Raw genomic sequence first — 20,225 nt, 5'->3', positions numbered from 1 at the left:
GAATACATGTTCTTGTACAGGAACAGGAAGCTCAAGTGCAAAGCTCACAGAAGGTATAAAGCCACCCCCCTCTCTCAATTCCATTTTTTATCAGCTGCACCAGAACCATGTGCTTGGTGGTTCTGTTTATCATTAAACCTTCTTTCCAATCAGCCTCCATGTTTCCAGTGTCTTCTTCCCGGCTTGGAATTGAACCAGATGGATATTTCTTCCCACCACAGATACAGGTAATCCTTGAATGTGGCCATAATGGAGCCTACCCTTTTTGGTCCTAAGTTGTAATGGTCGTAAACTGGGTCAGTCAAGTGGCCAACCTGATTTTACAACATTTTTTTGCAGATTAAGTGAATAAAGCAGTTGTAAAGTGGCCACTGCAGTTGTTAAGCAAATGCCGCCGTTGTTAAGTGAAGCAATGGGTACAGTTTCACCAAAACCCAGAAGTGCCGGTTTTTGGCAAAACTCATGGGACTGCAGAACGCTGCAAATGGTCATAAATGAGGCTTGGTTGCCAAACACCCAAAATTCAGTCATGTCACTGAGGAGGGAGCCTGACCGTTGAACATTTGAATTTGGATCATAAGTTGCCTAAGGTTGTAACTTTGAAACGGTCACTAAGCGAAGTCGAGGACTACCTGTATTCCTGAATGCACACTAGGAAAAAAACCCACCTAAAAAAAACTAAGAAGTGACAGCCAAAAAAGTGACTGGGAATGTTAGACAGAAATATATCAAGAGCTACCCTGAGTTACCTTATAGGATAGATTAAATAATAATTAAACAAACAGATAATAATTAAATGTCTGGCGGCCTTTATTTCTGCAGCTCTCTGCTCCTAGGCCAGTTGCCTCTGGTGAATATCCAACAGTATTAGGAATGCTAGCTGAACAAAAGCCCAAAATTTGGGCTCAGTCTCAGGAAACAATGGCTTTCCAATATTACTGAACTACTATTCCCAGCATTCCTTGCCATCATGCATCATAGATGGGATTCCTGGGAATTGTAGTTCAATGCAATTTCTAGGGCCTTGCAGGGATTGGAAGCCATAGCCCACAGACTCCCTCATTAACTCCTTTTTTATAGCCTTGCCTGAGATTATGCCTTGGGTTTGAGATGCTGGTAGCCCTTGACACAACCATTTCTTTACTGACTTCTCTAAGTTACAATGACAATGAAAAAAGTGATAGAACCATTTTCTGCACCCATGATCACTGCAGCATTGAGCTACTGTCAAGCATCCAATAGCAATAAGAAATAGCATTTAGACTTAGTTTTACAGTGCTTTACAGCCAGTGGTGGGATTCAATTTTTTTTTACTACCAGTTCTATGGGCGTGGCTTTGTGGGTGTCGTATTGCTTGGTTGGCGGGGCAGGGGAAGGATACTGTAAAATCACCATTCCCACCCCACTCCAGGGGGAAGGTTACTGCAAAATCCCATTCCCTCCCCACCCCACTAACCTGATTTCCAGCTCCATTCTCCTGTGCAGGGCAACAAAAGACAACCCAGCCAATCAGCTGGGACTTGGGAGGCGGAGAATAGATATGGGCGGAGCCAATCAGAGGTGGTATTTGCCGGTTCTCCGAACTACTCAAACTTTCCACTACCGGTTCTCCAGAACTGATCAGAACCTGCTGAATACCACCTCTGTTTACAGCTCTCTCTAAGCGGTTTACAGAGTCAGCATATTGCCCTCACAATTTGGATCCTCATTTTACCCACCTCAAAAAAATGGAAAGCTGAGTTAACCTTGAGCCTGGTGGGATTTGAACTACCAAATTGCAGGCAGCCGGCTGTCAGCAGAAGTAGCCTGCAGTACTGCACTCTAACCACTGTGCCACCGAGACTCATCCAAATGTAAATCAGGTGACCTTGGGGATGCTTCAACAGTCATAAATGTGAAAAATGGTCATGTCACTTTTTTCAGTGCCATTGTAACTTTGGTTACTAAGTGAACTGTTGTAAGTTGAGGACTACCTGTACTTTGAGATTTATTAAATCTTATTTTAAATTTTTTTCAACTTTCAAATCTTTATGTATAGCCTTTGGATTTCCTGGTGGTACCCTATCCCAGGACTAACCAAATTGGTACTAATCAAGTATTAAGCTGTTTTTTTCAAGTTCAGTCTAGGAGTCAGTGTTGCAACTTGGAGTTATTCGAAAAATCCGAAGGATGTGTTGCTTAAAGTTGAAGTCTTCTTCAAGTTAAACTCAACTTCTCATACCTGTTTCTTGCTTAGATTGAAAGGGAAAGAAATTCCCAGAAAATAAATTGTGGCTAAGGGTGAAGAAAATGATTGGGGTCTGCAGCAGATCAATGAGAAGGAATACAGTGATTTTGAGATTTTTTTTCAGGTGACAAACGTATATTAAATCATGTTCTGTTCAGAAAATGTTCAGGAAGAGAGTCTCTCTCACTCACTCCCCATCTGAAATTGTTAGAATTTTGAGTCTTTCTTTGAATCAAAAATGATGGACTCATTTACATAAAGTTAAAGTTAAAGGGTAGATGTGTTGCTATCAGATAAGGTTGTGATCATTGATTTAGAATTGTAGATGGCTTTTAAAGAGATTAGCCAAACCGCTGGAGGATCAAACATTCAATAGCTGTGAGTCTCGATCGATCGATGGATAAAGCTGGAAAACGAGTTAGTTTATTGACTGATTAGTCTTATAAATGTATAAAAACATAACATAAAGGTAAAATACAAGGTCTATTTCCAGGGTAAAACAGGTAAAAGAAAATACAATAATAAAATTCATATGTGCTAAATGCAAAGAATAAATGTTCATTGCCTTTACATGATCCTCTAATCTGCTCAATATAATACTTAGCTGAATGTGCAAAATACAGAATTGGAAGGGACATTGGAGGTCTTCTAGTCCAACCCCCTGCTCAAGCAGGAAACCTTGTTTAGGTAGTCCTTGTTTAGTGACTGCTTCATTTAGAGACCATTCACAATAATAACAGCGATGGAAAAGTAATTTTGCTGCCAGCCTTTACATTAATAATCTTTGCAAGTCTGTAAAACCAAGGAAACCGGAAGAAGTGAGATTGTAAGCACGGCTGCAGTTTCACTTAGCAACCACTTCACTTAATGACCAAGCTGTCAGTCCCAATTGTGGATGCTAAACAAGGACTCTCTCTGCATATATGTACTCCTTGACTTACAATCATAATTGAGCCCAACATTTCTGTTGCTAAGTGAGACAGTTGTTAAGTGAACGTTGCCCCATTTTATGATCTTTCTTGTCATGGTTGTTAAGTGAATCACTGCACTTAAGTTAGTAACACGGTTAAGTGACTCTGGCTTCTCCACTGACTTTGCTTGTCAGAAGTTTGCAAACAGTGATCACGTGATCCTGGACATTACAACCGTCATAAATATGAGTCAGTTGCCAAGCATCTGGATTTTGATCATGTAACCCTACAACCCTGGGGTTGCTGCAACCGTCATAAGCATGATAAACCGATAATAAATCACTTTTTGCAGGACCGTTGTAATGTTGAACAGTCACTAAATGAACATGTTGTAAGTTGAGAATTATCTGTATGATAGAGCCCAAGAGGAAACAGGATAATCTCCAATCAAGGGTTTTTATTTCAGGTAGATGTTTTAAAGGCCTATGTCTAAATGGAGGCATATAGCTGATAATCAAATAAAACATGAATCTTGATGGCTGTTGGCTCCTCTTTGGGTAGTTGCTGGAAGGAACAAAGCAAAGGAAAACATTCTCCATCCTCTCCACTTCTCATAAACCCTTGGGACCTTTTCATAATAGGGAACTCCCCAGCTTAGGGGCAGTCTACCATGGAATACTTGCAGCTGAAGAATAGCCTAAGCTAACCCCGGAGGTGAGCTGTGAATTTCAGAAGATTAATAACAGATCTCTCTGAGCTCTTTTACTGACCTAACTTCCTGGGTTAGATCCTGGGCAGTTGTTTTTTTTAAAGGATCATATTATGGTAGGGACAATTGTGTATTTTTTCTCCCCAGGCCTGGTCCCTGATCATTGGACATATGAAGAACGGTTGCAGAATTTGGGTATGGTTAGGACAAGAGGTGACATGATAGCAGTATTCCAGTACGAAAAAGTGGGGGGGTCAACTTATTTTCCAAAGCACCAGAGGGCAGGACAAGGAACAACTGATGGAAACTAATCAAGGAGAGAACCAACCTAGAACAAGGAAAAACTTCCTATTAGCGAGAACAATCAACCTTCAGAAGTTGTTTCATCACTGGAGGTTTTAAAAAGAGAGACAGCCACTTGTCTGAAATGGTACAGAGCATTGCTTGAGCAGGGGGGTTGGACTAGAAGACCTCCAAGGTCCCTTCCAGCTCTATTCTGAATTGAATTGGGCTGCAAGGATGAGAACGGAATAGAATAGAATAGAATAGAATAACAGAGTTGGAAGGGAACTTGGAGGTTTTCTACTCCAACCCCCTGCTTAGGCAGGAAACCCTATAACATTTCAGAAAAATGGTTGCCCAATCTCTTCTTAAAAACGAACCCTTTTAGTCTCTCTCTTCCCTAGTTGGTTTGGATTAAAAAAAAAAAAAAAAAGGTTTTCGTAGACCAAAAAGAGGTTTCTGAGGGGAAAAAAAAAGAAAAGAGGCACGGCAGCGTTTGAGTTTTCAAGAACTCTCCATCCAGGAAAGAAAGCAGCAAAATCCCCTCAGCTTGATAGACCCGGTTTGAGAAAACTCGGAAAGCGCCGAACCGCTACCTCGGAACATCATCAGTTTTCCGTTGGCCTCATCAAGGCATCGACTGCTTTAATAGGGATTTTGGAAATTAAGTCTTGCCAATCTGTTTCCATGGAGGAATGGGGTCAGAGAGAGAGAGAGAGAGAGAAGGCGGGCGGCGTGGGGGAGAAAAAAAGACGGACTGGCACTGCCCAACCCTTCGCTTTTTTTTTCCTGCGCACAAAACCGTGCTTGGCAGCCAGGCAGCGCATAGCTAAGAGATCAGCCGAAGCATCCAGGTCACGATTAAGTGGTGGTGATGGGATGAAGTGGAAATAGTATATATATATATATTACGCACACACACAAATGATCGCTTGTGTATATGTGTGTACGCGCGCGCACGTGTTTTGTGCGCGCAAAGAAAGGCGGGGAGGAGAATTTTTCTCTTTCAATCTCTTCGTTTCCTTCCCCCCCGCCGCCGCCGCGTGGGGGGAGGACGGAGGCAATCGGGAGTAAAGGAGCCGAGGGGGGCGGGGCCTCGGCGGCTTGTGACGTCCCCCGAATGGGTTACTCTACGTTCTAGAACTCCGCCCCACGTGCGTTCTGGCGGCGGCGGCGGCCGGGAGGGGGGGGGGGAGGAAGAGGAGGAGGAAGAAAGGGAAGGCGGGAGGGAGGGAGGGAGGGAGCGGGGCTGGCTGCGCGGAGCGACGATGGCTGGGAGCGAAAGGGAGCGAGGGGGAGGGAGAGAAGGAAGGCACTTGAGCTGAGCTAAGCTAAGCTGATCCCACGTGTGAAAGGATCTGGCTGGTTCGCCGGCTTCTCTCTCTCTCTTTCTCTCTCTCTCTCTCCCACCAGCCAGTAATATTCACCGGTAGCAGACAAAAAAAAAAGAAGAGAGAGAGAGAGAGGGAGAGAGAGAGAGAAAAAGAAAGAAAGAAGGAAAGAGAAGAAAGCGGAGCGATCGGAGGGGAAGGGGGCCAAAACAAGGGGAGAAACGACCCGGGGGGAGGGTGGGGGGGCTCTTACCCAGGGTGGGGGGGCTCTTGTTTCTCTCTCTTTCTCCCTCTCTCTCTCTCCTTCTCTCCGCGGGCTCGAGCCGTCCTTCTTGGCCGCAGTCATGGAGGCAGATGGGAGTCAAGCCATCTCGGGCAGCCCCAGCGACTCGCAGCACGACCCCGGGTAAGTTGGTTCCTCTGGCCTTGCCACTTTGGCGGGCGCGCGGGGGACCCCTTCTCGCTTGGGCAAAACTGGTGGGAGAAGCGCTGAGGGGAGGGAGGGAGGGAGGGGGCGGCGCGGCGCCGGCGAAGAGAGAACCGAGCAGCGGCTCTTTCTTTCTTTCTTTCTTTCTTTCTTTTCTTTTTGCCGGCTCTTCTTCTTTTTCTTCTTCTCCTCTCTCCGTCGCTCGCTCGCTCGCTCGCTCTTTTGGAGTTACTCACCTTGGGTCCGTTTGCCTGGGTCTGTCTCCACCCCCCCTTCTCTCCCGACCCCTCTCCATCTCCCCTCCTCCTCCTCTTCTTCCTCCCCCCTCCCAAACCAGGCTTAGCTTCCCTCGCGCCCCCCCCCCAACCGCCCCCCTTTCCACCTCTCCCTTCCTTTTAGCTTTTGTAAGTTACACGTCAAAATGGCCGATCTGACATCTCTGCTTAACTCTGTTCTGTTTTCTTCTTCCAGTAAAATGTTTATTGGCGGCCTGAGTTGGCAGACCTCCCCAGGTAAGCTGGGGGACCTGGTGGGTGGGTGGGTGGGTGCTGGATGGGGGGCAGCCCCATCTCCCACTCCCTCTGGATCCTGCCTAGCCCAGCCTCCTTTGATAGAGCCTTTGTTGTTATCCCAGGTCAGTTTCATTGGGTGCCTTCCTCCCCCCCCCTCTCCTTACCTCCCCCCTCAGCACTTTTTCCCACAAGTAAAGAAACCACGTTTCACCCTGTACCAGAGTAAGCTGGTGAGATCCTTTATGTGCTCCAAATAACACTTCTCTCCCCAAGTCCTCTATTCGACCTTAAATTCGTGTGTGCGCACTTTTGAGGGGGTGGTAGGCTCGAGGGAGGGGGGGAGGAAAAAAAAAGATTTTTTGGGGGGGAAAATGTGCAGGCCATTCATTTGTCCCCCCTTTCTACTCTGAGGGAAAAATAAAATGTTCTTCCCTTTCTTGAAGTGGCTGATTTTTTTTTAATGCAGATATGTTTTAAACACTTGCTTCTGTTTTCTTCTCTCTCTTTCTCTTTCCCATCCCCATTTTTTTCTTTCTGCGCTCCCCTTTTCTGCTCCGCAGATAATCTTAGAGATTATTTTAGCAAATTTGGAGACATTAGAGAATGTATGGTCATGCGGGACCCAACAACAAAACGCTCCAGGTAAACCATTTTGTCCTCATTTTTTAAAAAAATCAAAGTTTTCTTTCTTGTGATATATATATATATATGTATATATATGGAAGGCTTGCATGGTCTGTGTGCTTTGAACAAGTGTTAGCAGTTCTTTAAGGTACATTAAGCATTAAGCAGTTAAAAACCTTTGGCTTTTTGGCCGTCTCAAAAACTTCGAAGCTAGGCTCCTTCTGTTTTTGAAACTCTTATGTCTTAAATATAGATGTTGAAAGGAGGAGGAAAATGTATGTTTTTTCTGGTGGAAACTTGTTAAATTAAATAGGCTTTTGGAAGTCTCATTTTGACAAACTTGCTTCTAACTGTTTGTTTGGCTAACCAAAGTATTTTTTTTTAAAAAAAGAGCCAATCCCACAGCTTTCTACTTTTGGGTTAAACAAAGCATGAACTGAAGATGGCAAGATTTTGTATGCGTGCATTGAGAGGTGGAAAAGGAGTTAAATCTTGAAGCATGCATAAGTTTTTTTTTTTATAATCCACCTTAACCCTAATCTATTCTCTGACAAGGACTGATGGCATGACTCAGAATAATATGAGAATCTAGGATGTGTCTTATGGAGCATCTTAATGTATTTATTGTCTTTTCTTAGTATTTTCTGTGCCTTTTCCCCATCAGCTCTTCTTTGTCTTATTTCAGGGGGTTTGGTTTCGTTACATTTGCTGATCCTGCAAGTGTTGATAAAGTATTAGCTCAAGCTCATCATGAATTAGATTCCAAGACGGTACGTTACACAATGTGATATTGGTGTGTGTGTGTGTGTGTTTAATGTCTCCATTATTTCCTGCAATATTATGAATGTGACAGGCTCATTTAAAGAGACAGTGTCCTTTTGGCTGGGTCTGGTGGAAGGGGTATTGTGATAGGTTATTAATGCTGTAATCATTGTGCAAAGAAATGCTGGGCGACCTTGCAAGATCTGGAAGCTCATGTTCCCATTATATATTGTAAAGAAAAGAAATCATCCTTGCTCAAATATTAACTAGTCAGCTGGACAGTTCAGCTTGATTGTATTTATTTTTCCTTCTGCTAAATGATGCTTAAACTATTTAGTTTTCAAAAACATATACTCTATCCAAGTTGCGTGAGTGGAGGGGAATAATTAGAGAAGCTTCTCGATAGATTAGAAAGATGTTACTTTATTTTTTGAAAGAGCAGGGGAATTTTAGGTTGCAGAAACTTTCAGAGTATTATTTTCCTTAGCCTTCCTTTCTAGAATACCGAGCAAGTTATTATTTTTTTCCTAGCCTAAAAAAGGGCATTTTGAGAGGTTGCAACAAGTGAGAAGTGCTACCTTCAAAGGAAAATTGCAACACTGTCATAAGATCAACGTTTCTGTTCCTTTCCTAATCATATTCCAAGTTTTTCTATTGCAAAAACACATTTTGGTTTAAGAGGGCATTAATTGTCTGATGCTCCCATCTTCCTGCCACTAAATTTCCATTTCTCTGCATGATATCCTAACTCTTCTGTAGCATCAGAAAGAAAGTTTGTGTTTGGCCAATTTAATTAGTTGCAACTTTAATTCCGTAACTTAAAGAGACAGCAATAAAAGTAATCTGTCTCAAACTGTGAGCAGAAGCTCTTTTTTATTTAGTTTTGGGATGGTTATTGTTTCATCATTACACTTTGATTTGCAGGGAAGTGTGAAAATTGTCCTTTAAACCAAGAAATTATGGTCTTAAAGTTATAGAGCCTTGCTTTATTTGAATCTCTTTTAAAATTAATGAGATTATTATGTCTAAAAGTGTCCTTAAGTGAAGCTTTGCTTTATTGTCTTCCCTCCAGATTCTAATAACTTTGGGTATGTGTCCTGTTGGGCTTGTCTGAGCATGTCACTCATGTTTAAACATTCCCCAATTATTTCTGGGGGGTGGGTGGGAAAGAGAAAGCCTCCCTATAATCCAGGAATGGATCCTGAGAAACCAACCTTAAAATAATTTTAATAAAAATACCGGCAGGTAACTTAATAAATGTACTGCTCCAAGAAAATATACTAATTGGAAGAATATTTATGACTGTTTGCTTTTTAGTACTGCCAGTGGGTGGGTGGGGGGCGGCATTTAAAGATGAAACCAAAGGATGGGCATTGATTCTAACGTATTTATACTGTCCTATAAAATGAACAACAGAGAAGAAGGGGTCCCAGGAGAGGTTAGCAAGCTATGTGAGCAAACTCTGATTTATGCATCTGAAGTTGGTTACCCTGGCCACTTTAGGGAGTCAAAAATGGGAAGCTTGGAAATTCTTATAGGAAACTTCCTATCGTACTATGATGCCAGCCGGATGAAATGGCATTGCTTTGATTTTGGACATGAGAGCGCACACACCTGAGTGGTTTGTCCAGAAATGGTTTAAAATCATCGTTTAAAAACAACAGCCAAAACATAAAGATACTTTTTTTTGTTGCCTTGTTAGACCTCTGATAGTTTCTTGTCCTTTAGTATTGCTAGCATTTGACCCTGTTCCAACTCTGAGCACAGGAAACGGCTCGGTTTGCCATTGACACGGAAGTTGCCTGCTCTTGTTTACGGTTACATTAGACGCTTGGTTTAGGTAATGGCCATCGCTATCAGAAATAGTCTTATTATTAGTCATTTCCTAGAGGACTTGTAGATATAGTAAGTAGCATTGTACCTAATTAACTAATTTTATTTTTAGTAGCCTCTTTTTTTTTCTGTTGGCTGTTCTTTAAATAGTTTACAGGGATGCACAACAGGTATAGATGTGCCGAATGGGTTGCCTCAGACTGGCTAGGTGCGGAGCTCCTTCCAGTTTTGAAAAAGTGCCCATCTGTCGGATAATACCCATTCTTCCTGGGGTAAATTTCTGGAAAATTGCTGTGTTCATTTTATGCTTCTTTTCTTTTTAAAGTAACAGCTAAAACTTTTAAGGGGAGTTAACATGACAGCTGTATGATGTTTGCTACCCTTCAGCCTCATTTCTAATGTTTTGGACAGTGGGAAATCTACACCTGTTGTATTTCTCTGGTAGCCAAATATTCTAGCTGGTGCTGAGACTAGATGGGTGTTAATCTCTAGGAAAGGGGTTGCTTTCTAGATGAAAGTTTTGTGAGTTGTCTGTGTATGCTTGATGAGCTATTACAGTAGCGACTAATCAATCACTTCTCAGGTACATAGCTTTTCTTTCTAAAAACTTAATTACAAGTGAAATGGCCTTCCTGAAGTGCAGGCTAAGGTTTATTTGTGTGTGAAATGATAGCTCTTTGAATATATCATCTCCTATGCAAGTAACAAAGGTTTTGTTTTACCTGCCAAAGACACTTTAAAAGCAACAACAAAAACTTTTGATATATGCAAAAGTTTGGCTAAGACTCTTTTTCCGATGAAAACAAAGTTAGAAGTTGGCAGTTAACAGTAGGCAGAAGGGCTGTTAAGTTTATTTTTTTTGAAACTACAAGGTTGTTATGAACTTGCTCAATTATTAGAAATATGTAGGATTGTCCTCGGAAAGAACTTTTAACATTCCCCTTTATTTCTGTTAGAACAGCACTACCTTTTTCATTGATGAAGATGCTGAAACCATTAAAAGTAAAATTCATATCTAAAATATTAACATGCTTATAGGTATAAAGTTTATGGAGGGCTGAGAGAATTCCTACTTCTGCTTAACCCAATTTTACCCCTTTCTCCAAATTGCTATTTAAGAGATTCTAATAAATTTATTTATTTATAAAATTATCATTTCAAAATATTTTAGCATTTGGAACCAAATAACATTAAGACTGAGAACTTGAGGTGAAACAAATTTATAATTCACAGTAGAGCTTGCTATTTGTTAAGAGGGCTTTTGATTGGAGGTTTTGAATTTTATTAACTTTTTAAAAATGTATTATTGGCAAATCATTTTTTTTTGTAAAGTGGTAGCTTTACAAAAGTGTACATGTGTGGCTTTAGAATGATAGGATTCTATTCTTAGGTTTCTTTGGATTGGACTTTAGTTAGTGTTGAAAAAACCTTCTCTTGTTAAGTTCCTTTATTAAAAAAAATCAATATGCCTTCAGGTGATTTTTTTTTTTAAAGAAAGGAAATAAATCTATTTACATGCGGTCAAATCTAAACATGCAAACTTAGTATCAGGTTCTCGAGATCATGTCTTGTCTCTCCATTACAGCTTAACTGTGAAATACAAAATCAGATCTGATCGTTCACCTTTTTTTTTTTGCAACGTAAAAAACTTCGCTAAAAGTGGCAGTTGCTATTTAAATATGTCTCTTAAACTGTGGAGGCATTAACAGCAGATAAGAAAATAAAGACAAATGGACTGAATAATCCTCTTCCCAAAATGTTCATATTTTTAAATACCTGTAATAATACAGATTGCGTCTGACATTCAGGATCTAATTAGCACCAGTTTGAAGAAGGAAAGAGGAAGGAGAGTTTTTAAAGTTCCCAACAGTTAAGTCACTGAACGTGCTGCTTTCTTTTCTGTTCTGCGTGTTACGACTTTTCCCAGCTAGGTTTAATCCTGAAAGAAATTTTGTTCCTGAGAAATGAAGGATTAATGATTCAGTGCAATCTTTCAGTTGTAGGATTATTATTTTTTTTTGCCTTTCTGAAGAAAATATGCAAATGATCTTGCTTTCCATTTCTCCCCCCCTCCATCCCCCCCACCCCGCAGATTGACCCCAAAGTTGCATTTCCCCGAAGAGCTCAACCTAAGGTAAGAAAGAATAATCAATAATGAATTTTAAAGCATGCTGTGAGTTGCATTAGTTGCTGGTTAGAGCAGATTGGGGGGGTTGGAAGGCAAGGTGGAAGTTGAGGGTGAGGGAAGAGCTGGAATGGAAGTTTTTTTTCTTTTCTTCCTTAAAGGTTGACATGACATGCCTTGTGTATCTTAAGACCGGTGAGAAATGCCAGAGAGTTGTGAACAAAGTATTATTCCAGGGGTAATCAACTCCTTATGGGTCCTGTGTCATTTGGCATCGGCTGGTTAAAAAACAACAACTCTTTCTTTCGGAGTGGTGGGTGTTTCCTCCTCTGAGCGTAGTAACAGAATATTGCTACGCTGAGCAGCTGCAGTGTATTGACAAAGCTATAAGGGTTTGAAGTTGAGCGTGTGCTTTTCTTTCTGTCTTTTGGGGGTGGGGGAGTGATGAATGTGGAACTGTGTTTGTTTTTCTGGGTGCAAAAGAGAAATGGTTGCTCATCCCTTCTCTTCTCCCTGTTCTCTCTTCCCCCCCACCCGCCCCCAATAACTTGTGAATAAGGCCAGTTCATTAATTCACTAGCTTTTTTTGGTTGGAGAGAGGAGAGTCCAAAGCTTTTCAGAAAAGACGGGGGAAAGAAAGAAGCTTTGAAAACAAAAGGTCTTAAATTTGATTGGATGAGTGACCTATTTTCTCCTCCCCACCTCACCAACCCTTAGTGCTGCCTTGTGTTATGCTTTGGTTTGCTTGCAAGGACATCTCAAGGTCATATTCAAAACAGCTTTTGTCCAACGGCTACCTCCTGATGGGGAGGTGGCTGCAAAGTCAACTTTCAGAGTTGGCTATCTCCCTGGGTTAGGTTTTTCCCCCCCTTTAAATCACAATGTTGCTTAAACATGGAACAACTGTTGTTTTTTTTCAGTCCGTGGGGTGGGTTTCTTTGTAAAATACAAACGGACATTGTCTTTCTGGAACCACAAGTGTTAACCACGCACAAGTTTGGAGACTTCTTGCAGTTGGGACTGATTAGCTGTGTTCACTTGGGCCCAAAATCCCATTTAGTCGATCTCTCTCATCTGTTTTCCGGGAGAAAGTAAGCATCAAAAGCTATTTGATCTGTAGAAGTGGGCATGGGGTAATTTTTCAGTGTCCTGTTGAGTTAGGAAGAAGAGCAGAAGGAAGGTGAGAATAAGGAAACGGGGAGGGAGGGAGACAACGTAAATAACAGATAGTTAGACTGTCTCTTTTCAGGGCTGTTTGCAATCACCTAATCTTCCCTTCTTAGAATTTCTGCATACAACCATGAACGAATTTGGAGGGTTTGTCATAGTGAAGCTTTTGCAGGATTGCCGGAGTTCTCTTTGACTTTGTTTTCCTCTTCTTCTCAGCTTTCCACACAAACGTTGCCGACCTTTTGAATCTGCAGGGTTCCCATGCTAATTTATACTGACTTTTTTTTTTCCCATGGAGTTATTTATGGTTGTGTTCTGCCTGTTGGGTAAGAGGAAGGAGTATAATAGTACAAGTACAGATTGCCCAAGTGTCAAAATGGGATGCAAAGGGATCTCTGCCCCGCAGAATGTTCCTCAAAAGTGGGAACCAATGTAAAAGTTTGATCTGGAAAGGAATACGATCGAGGTTTTTGAACTCATAATGTGTCTACCTCCAAATGTGGGATTTTAAGGGATAAAAATACTGCCATTTCCTCTACTTTTTATTGAGAGGGAAGAAACTAGTATGATTTATGTATTCAAAGTGTTTTCTAAGAAAGTCTGCTCATCATATTAGGCAGAGATACATACAATAAACCCAAAGGTAACACCACAGTAAAACAATTTAGGTATTAAAAACAGACTATACAAACATACCACACAACCCTCTGAAATGTCAGGACAGAAAATGACATCTAAAGTGGTGCCACGTAGATAACAGCAGTGGACCCAGCTGATCTCCAGTAGAGAAAACATTTGTAAAAAGACTGCAGACAATTCCAAATATTAAAAATCAGTTCCTTGCCCTAGATATATTCCTGCAAGAGATAATAGTTTTGTGCACATTTTAAAGCATGCAGCTATTAGAGAAAATAGTGACTAAGAGGAGGAGTTGTACTTGTGTCACCGATGCACTTTTTGAATTAAAAAAAATATTCTGTTTACCTCCTCCTAAGTACATCCTTTGCTGTAAGCGCTGTCACCCTCACTAAAATGGGTAAACACCTGTTAAAATGGCAAATTTACGTTTCTTAAACCACAGTAATGTCAGCCATAGAAGTGCAATGGAACAATTCTACTTTCTTTGGAATTAATAATAATGAAGCTGCAATAAACAGTGTTTTGGTTAAAAGATCCTCCTCCGTCAGCCATTCTGCAAAATAAATTGCTTAGGGGGAATACAGACATAGGCTAATAAACAGAGGGAGATTTATTTCAATGGAAACAGAATAATTCAGTATGTATGCCTACCTTTTCTGGAAAAATTTGATGAGGTCGTTAATCCATCAAACCAAACCATTTTTGAAACATATACTGGAAAGAGGCAACAAAAAGTGAAGGCATCACATTAAATCATTATGTGGTTTGTTAGATTTTGGCTTAGTGTGTAGGAACTCAGCTGTTGGCTAATCAACATTTAAATCCCAAACTTTGATTAATGCTTCCAGAAGAATAAAGTATGGAGAATCCATATGTACCATAAAGTTCAAATCCCTAGGTGATGTAATAACCCAACCCAGATAAATGGTGGCCTGATGTTTGCCAGAAACATCCAGCACAATGGAATCAATTTCCTGGAACTGGATTTCCTTTGTATGGAACCATACAAAGATGGGCTTTTGTATTGAAGTTTAATAATAATTTAGTGCATTTGTTGGTCTTCGTTCTGTGGTGTCAGGAATCTTCATGGCAGGGTTTTTTAATCTTGGTAGCTTTAAGATTCTGGCTGGGGAATTCTGGGAGTGGAAGTTAATATATTTTAAAGTTGCCAGGTTTGAAAAACCATTGCTTTAGAGCAGGGGTGTCAAATGTGTGGCCCATGGGCCAAGTACGTCATGCATCCACCTCTGTTTTAGCGAAGGGGAAAAAGTTGCAATACCTCATGTGACAACAACATGTCGTCGCGAGTTTGACAACTCTGCTTTAGAGTAAAGCAATGTGTGTGGCTTGTTAATTTTGAAAAGGTGTCAATCCAAAGTGCATGCAAGTCTTACTCTATCCCTCTTTTTCTGTTTATGGGAGAAGGGATTATATCATTCTATTAAGTCCATAATTGTGGTTTGGCATAAATTAAATTAATGTGTTTGGAAAGCTTTAAGGTACGTCAGTGCTTCAGGGTTCTTGTGCTGCTTATTCATTCCAAGCGACATTGATTTTTACAGGTTTTGTGAAGTTAGACAAGAGGCACAAGCAGGACAAGATGGAAAGAAAATGGCGCAAAGTTGTAAGGATTCTCCTGATTGGATAGGAAAAGATGCTTGAAAGCTGCAGGCATGGAAAAGATTAGGCATTTCTGCATTATGCCTGTTGATTTAGTGTGTAAACTGGATTGAAACATTTTGTTCCTAAATGGAAGTTTAAGAGAATATATAATGTTTGATGACTGAATAGTTGTTTTTTCCAGATTATCTTCTGGGTTTGTCAGAGCAGTCATATCTAATCCAACTCTTCCAGTTTTAGAGACATTTCAATAAAAATGTCCCATTTCATTTGCTGATTTTTCCTCTCTCTCCAGTGATAAAATAGGCAGTACATTGATAAAGTACATTGAATGTAATGGGACAAAAAAGTGTGCAGCTTTTTATGAAAATTCTGACACAAACTGAAAGGTTTGATTCAATAGAGAACTCAGCACTGCCAAAATATATCTTTTACGAAAGCATTTCACTGTGGTGATTTTATCCCTTCTTTGTCTTTGTTGGAAAATTGTCAGTGTTAATCTCATTTCGAAAGACACTTGCAGTGTTCCTAATGTAACTACTTCAATTTTTTGTGCGATGATTTCTGTCTATTTAGTACAAACTATCACTTTAGGCTTTGATCCCAAGGTCTGGAAGTTTTCATAACATGTATGATCTAAATCCTTGTATAGTTTCTCTCTCTCCCCGCCCCCCCCTTTGCTTACCTCCCAACTTGCATTAAAATCACAAAGCCGCAATGAAAATATTAAAATATACGTCAGGTTTTGTGTATTCAATCTTACATTACCTACATAGAAAAACCGTATTTTTATCCTGCACTTATCTTTTGAAAGTTTCTCTCTGTGTGTCTGTTCTGGTTTAGCAAAGTTTGTGTTTTAATAAGCACTTGTTATGAAAATGATATGTAAAAAGATTCTGAAGGGAAATGAATTGCCCTTAACAAGGGCAGAATGGATTTCAGATTCATTGCCACAATTTTTCCTAACTATGAATAAATGCACAGGCTTTTAAGATCAGTCGCCTAAAGAAAGCTTTGGCTCTGAAAAGTTAATTTGTCCTAGTTTAAATAGTCTATGTTTGCTTTTAGAACGCAAAAGTTCACCTGAATTGGTTGATGATTGGATTTACGGAAATGTTATCATTGGTGGAATAGGGCTGCAGGTGTGAGCAAACTCTGTAGGCCTTGACCTCCAAAGATTTGCAACCTTAGCTTTCTTCTTTGGGGATGATAGTGATCTGTAACGCAAGGTTGTGCATATTTGCAGTATAACTGTTGGTGATACAAAATGAGCAGTGGAGATATTTACTGGTTTGAGGGTTATTACCTCTCTATGTTTGCCTAGGCATTTTTAAATGACCAAAGCACTGTGTGATACATTTTCTCTGCAGTTTATGATTTATCATCAGGATAAGGATGCCATGGAAAAAGTGTTTCCTGTGGACGGTATGGATATAACTTACAGAGAAGTGGGGAGCAGTTCAGGGGTTAGTGTAGGCTTGAAAATTATTCCATAAAAATAATTTGTTTGCCCATGTATGCAGTTCAGGTGTTTTAATTGGGGCTCAGATCTGATCTCACGACATGTATTTTGGACTGTCTTTGGTGGTTATCTGGGCAAGGATTTAATCTTTATAAAGCATTTTAAAAACCAAGCACCAGGATACTTTTTGCCTTCCTCTGTATGGATTTGTTCGAGCTTTAAGTTTCTTAACTGCCCTTTTAGTGTGCTTTATAATGACCTCACTGTCGGTAGGTACATGTGATTTTTTTTAATTTGGAGGAGACAAAGCTTCAAAGTACTTCTCTAGCAGAACTTGGCTAATTCAACCATGGTGCCCTCAAGCCTAGAGGTCTAATTTCGTACCAGGCAGTTCAAACTAAGATCTGATTTGATTGTGACTGAGGGTGGTGATCTGTTTAATGGTGTCATAGTTGATCTCATGTATGTGGTTTGATCTCATCTAATAGTACCTGTTTAGGGTGGCTGCAGATCATAAAATTCCTTGGCAAATATGATAGATTTGCCAAGGAATTTCATGGTCTGTAGTCAGATCTGGGGCCTACATCTTGTGTTAGGTGATAAGTAAGTGTGCACCAATTTTGCCCTAACTAGCGGGATCCAGAAGCAAGGGCCTTCTTGGTGGTGGCTCCCTTCCTTTGGAACATCATCTCTGCAGAGATTAGACTGGACCCCTCTTTGATACTCGTTTGCAAGGCCCCAAAGACCTGGTTTTGCCAACAAGGCCTGGGGAACCCAGAGTGGGATGTAGCCCATCAAGTGGCTTATTTAACAAATTGCTGTTGCCAAGATGAGGGTATTGTTTTTATGGTTGTATATTTGATTTCTATTGTTTGTAAGCCTCCCAGAGTCAACGAGAGTGAGTGGGCGGCCATATGAATTTTCTAAATAAATAAGTAAGGATAGGCCGGTCATATTACCACCTTGATGTGCCGCTGACCAGATGGCCTTGGGGAGCAGCAAAGAATTATGGGGGCTTCAATTACTCCTACTCTGGTGGCTGTTGTCTTGGGATTTCACAGCCTTGATGTGATAACCATGAGGATGTTCCATTTATCAGACCACACATTGTCCTTTCCTTCTGGGTAGGAGAAAAATGATCTGAAGATAGGAAGAGCACTACTAATCCCTTTGTCATGGTCAAGGATTAAACAATTCAGCATTAAATGTTCTCCCATCCCTCTGGGTTGAGGTTGATTTAATCCCTGAAAATGTATGGAATCCAATAGATTCCACAATGCTCTGGGGGAAAGAACAATCTGGTTATTCTGTTGGAAAACTTGTCACCCGCTGGCAAGGTGAGGCGGGCAATCGGTATTCGTTTGTTGTCTTTTTTAAAAAAATCTATCATTTCTCTTAGAGCTCAAGGTGGCAAAATTGAAGGACTTGGCCAAATAACTATGAACTACGTAGGGGTGAGGTGTTAACCGGCCTCATTGAGTTGATTTTATTTCTAACCGTCTGATACATGGGAATTGCACTCAGTGAAACAACTCAGATAATATGACAATTTCTTGGAGAGAACTCTTTTGTATATCACAGATTTAATAAATCCTGTGATTAGTTTGCCTATCTTGGATAGAAACCTATAAAAGAGCATAGAGGTCCAAGTGGTTTCAGTCACCAGGAACATGTTTTCCTAACTTTACTTATTTATTGCATTCTATAGGTACATAAGCTATATTTGTGTATAGCTACTTGGACATACAGGTAGTCCTCGATTTATGACCACAATCGGAACCAGAATTTCCTTGGTTAAGGAAGGCAGAGAGTTGAATGAGTTGCACCCAATTTTACAACCTTTTTTGCCACAGTTGTTAAAGTGAATCACATGGTCATTAAGTGACTCCAACTTCCCTCACTGACTTTGCTTGTCAGAAGGTTGCCAAGGGAGATCACGTGATCCCTGGACATTGCAACCGTCATAAATATGAGTCAGTTGCCAAGCATCTGAATTTTGATCATGTGACCATGGCAATGCTGCAACAGTCGTAAGTGTGAAAAACTGTCATAAGTCACTTTTTCAAGTGCTGTTGTCACTTCGAGCAGTCACTAAATGAAGCAGGACTACTTATATATATACATATTTGTGTATTTGGGATGTGGAACCTTCCTGGAGATAATGTCGTGTAACAGGAGTACATAAATCTCACATCCACTCGGATAACACACTGGAGATGTGCTGTGGACTTCTTTGTCAAAATCCTATGTTGGTTGTGGTTGAGCTGTGCGTTCCCTAGCGAGGGTGCCTCAAAATGGGCCTGACAAAAAATGTTGACAGGAGATCAAGGCATAGCTTTGGGAAGGTGTAAGATTTGATGAGTGGGATGTTCTGCCTTACTGATCAAACTAAAATGATCGGACTTTTCTCCGCTGTAGGCCCTCCAGATAGGAGACATCTGGGAACTACAATCCCAGCCCAATTATAGGGTATTTATTTATTTATTAAACGTGTATATCTCCACAATCTCCAAGGACCTCCTGTAATTAAGAACCGAATAAAAACTGTACAATACAATAATAACTAAAATGTCCCTGGTCAAATAAAAGTCAAAAGCAGGGTTTTTCAACCTTGGCAACTTGAAGATGAGCGGACTACAACTCCCAGAATACCCCAGCCAGCCATGCTGGCTGGGGTATTCTGGGAGTTGAAGTCTACCCATCTTCAAGTTGCCACAGTTGAGAAAGTGTAGAGGGAACACTTCCACACACCAACCATAGAGTTGGCTCCCTATTGTGATGGTGGTGAAGGCCAATCAGTTGAGGCTTTCGTTGGTTTTCTAGAATCTCAGAAAAGTGTTTAAAATTAGGATTCTTTCCGTGCAAAGCAGCAGCTTTGCCTCAGAGCGATGAAACTCCACCAGAGGTTCAGGCAAACACTCTCTTCCGCTGGCTGCACAAATATATTAGTTACAGGCTAATGAGAGGCTAAAATTTAACAGGTGGTTGGTTAAACGATCATTGATCACGGATCTGCACCTGTCCATTCTTAGCCATCGTTTATAAGTGCTTTTGTTAAATTGAAATGGGATTAAGAGTGGGAAATTACACCGTTGTAATGTTTGGGAAAATGGTTTCTCTGGTGAATTCATGAAAATAATCTTCCTACTTCTCGTGATGATAGATGTGTAGATTAGAGGAGCTAATTTGGTTGTTTTTTTCCATTTGAAAAAAAAAAAAACAGATTTCTAAACCAACAGGAAAAATGCATCTCTAAATGGATTTTCCTTGTTGTGTAACTTTGTTTATTCGTGTCAGAAATATCACAATTAAAATAAAGCATGCTAAGTGCAATAAAATTTAAAATATAAAATACAAGATTAAAATATGTAGAAGTTAAACAGATCTTGCCCAGAAACTAGCAAAATTAATTGCGTTTTGTTGTTCTGCCATGAATCCACTGATCAGGACATAAAGGGCAGGTATACATATATATTGTTGTGTAAGTTAATTTTTTTCCCTCTCGTTCTTGAGGATGTTGTTGGACTACAGTTCTGTTCACTTGCTTGTGGCCTTTCTGAGTAGATGTGAAGTTCAAGAACATCTTAAGGA

At 40.6% G+C, this 20,225-nt stretch overlaps 1 protein-coding gene across 21 annotated transcripts in view; it reads left to right on the top strand.

The window, feature by feature from the left end:
• The first annotated feature begins 5,339 nt into the window (after window positions 1-5,339).
• The window catches only part of MSI2 (musashi RNA binding protein 2), a 568,377-nt gene continuing 553,491 nt past the window's right edge, over window positions 5,340-20,225 (top strand). For 5 of the 21 annotated variants that reach the window (XM_087925616.1, XM_087925579.1, XM_026710312.2 and 2 more), the window contains exons 1-5: window positions 5,392-5,866; window positions 6,359-6,399; window positions 6,960-7,041; window positions 7,709-7,793; window positions 11,711-11,752. In XM_087925616.1, coding sequence (XP_087781742.1) covers window positions 5,805-5,866; window positions 6,359-6,399; window positions 6,960-7,041; window positions 7,709-7,793; window positions 11,711-11,752 — 312 coding nt within the window. In that variant the 5' untranslated portion in view covers window positions 5,392-5,804. Of the gene's footprint in view, window positions 5,867-6,358; window positions 6,400-6,959; window positions 7,042-7,708; window positions 7,794-11,710; window positions 11,753-20,225 lie in introns of all 21 variants that reach the window. The other 16 variants (XM_087925682.1, XM_026710314.2, XM_087925637.1 and 13 more) reach the window with 8 other exon arrangements.

Source organism: Pseudonaja textilis, chromosome 1 (genome assembly GCF_049901715.1).
Source record: "Pseudonaja textilis isolate UNSWEBS1 chromosome 1, rPseTex1.2, whole genome shotgun sequence".
NCBI lineage: Eukaryota > Metazoa > Chordata > Lepidosauria > Squamata > Elapidae > Pseudonaja > Pseudonaja textilis.
This window is presented reverse-complemented; position numbering and strand designations above follow the sequence as displayed.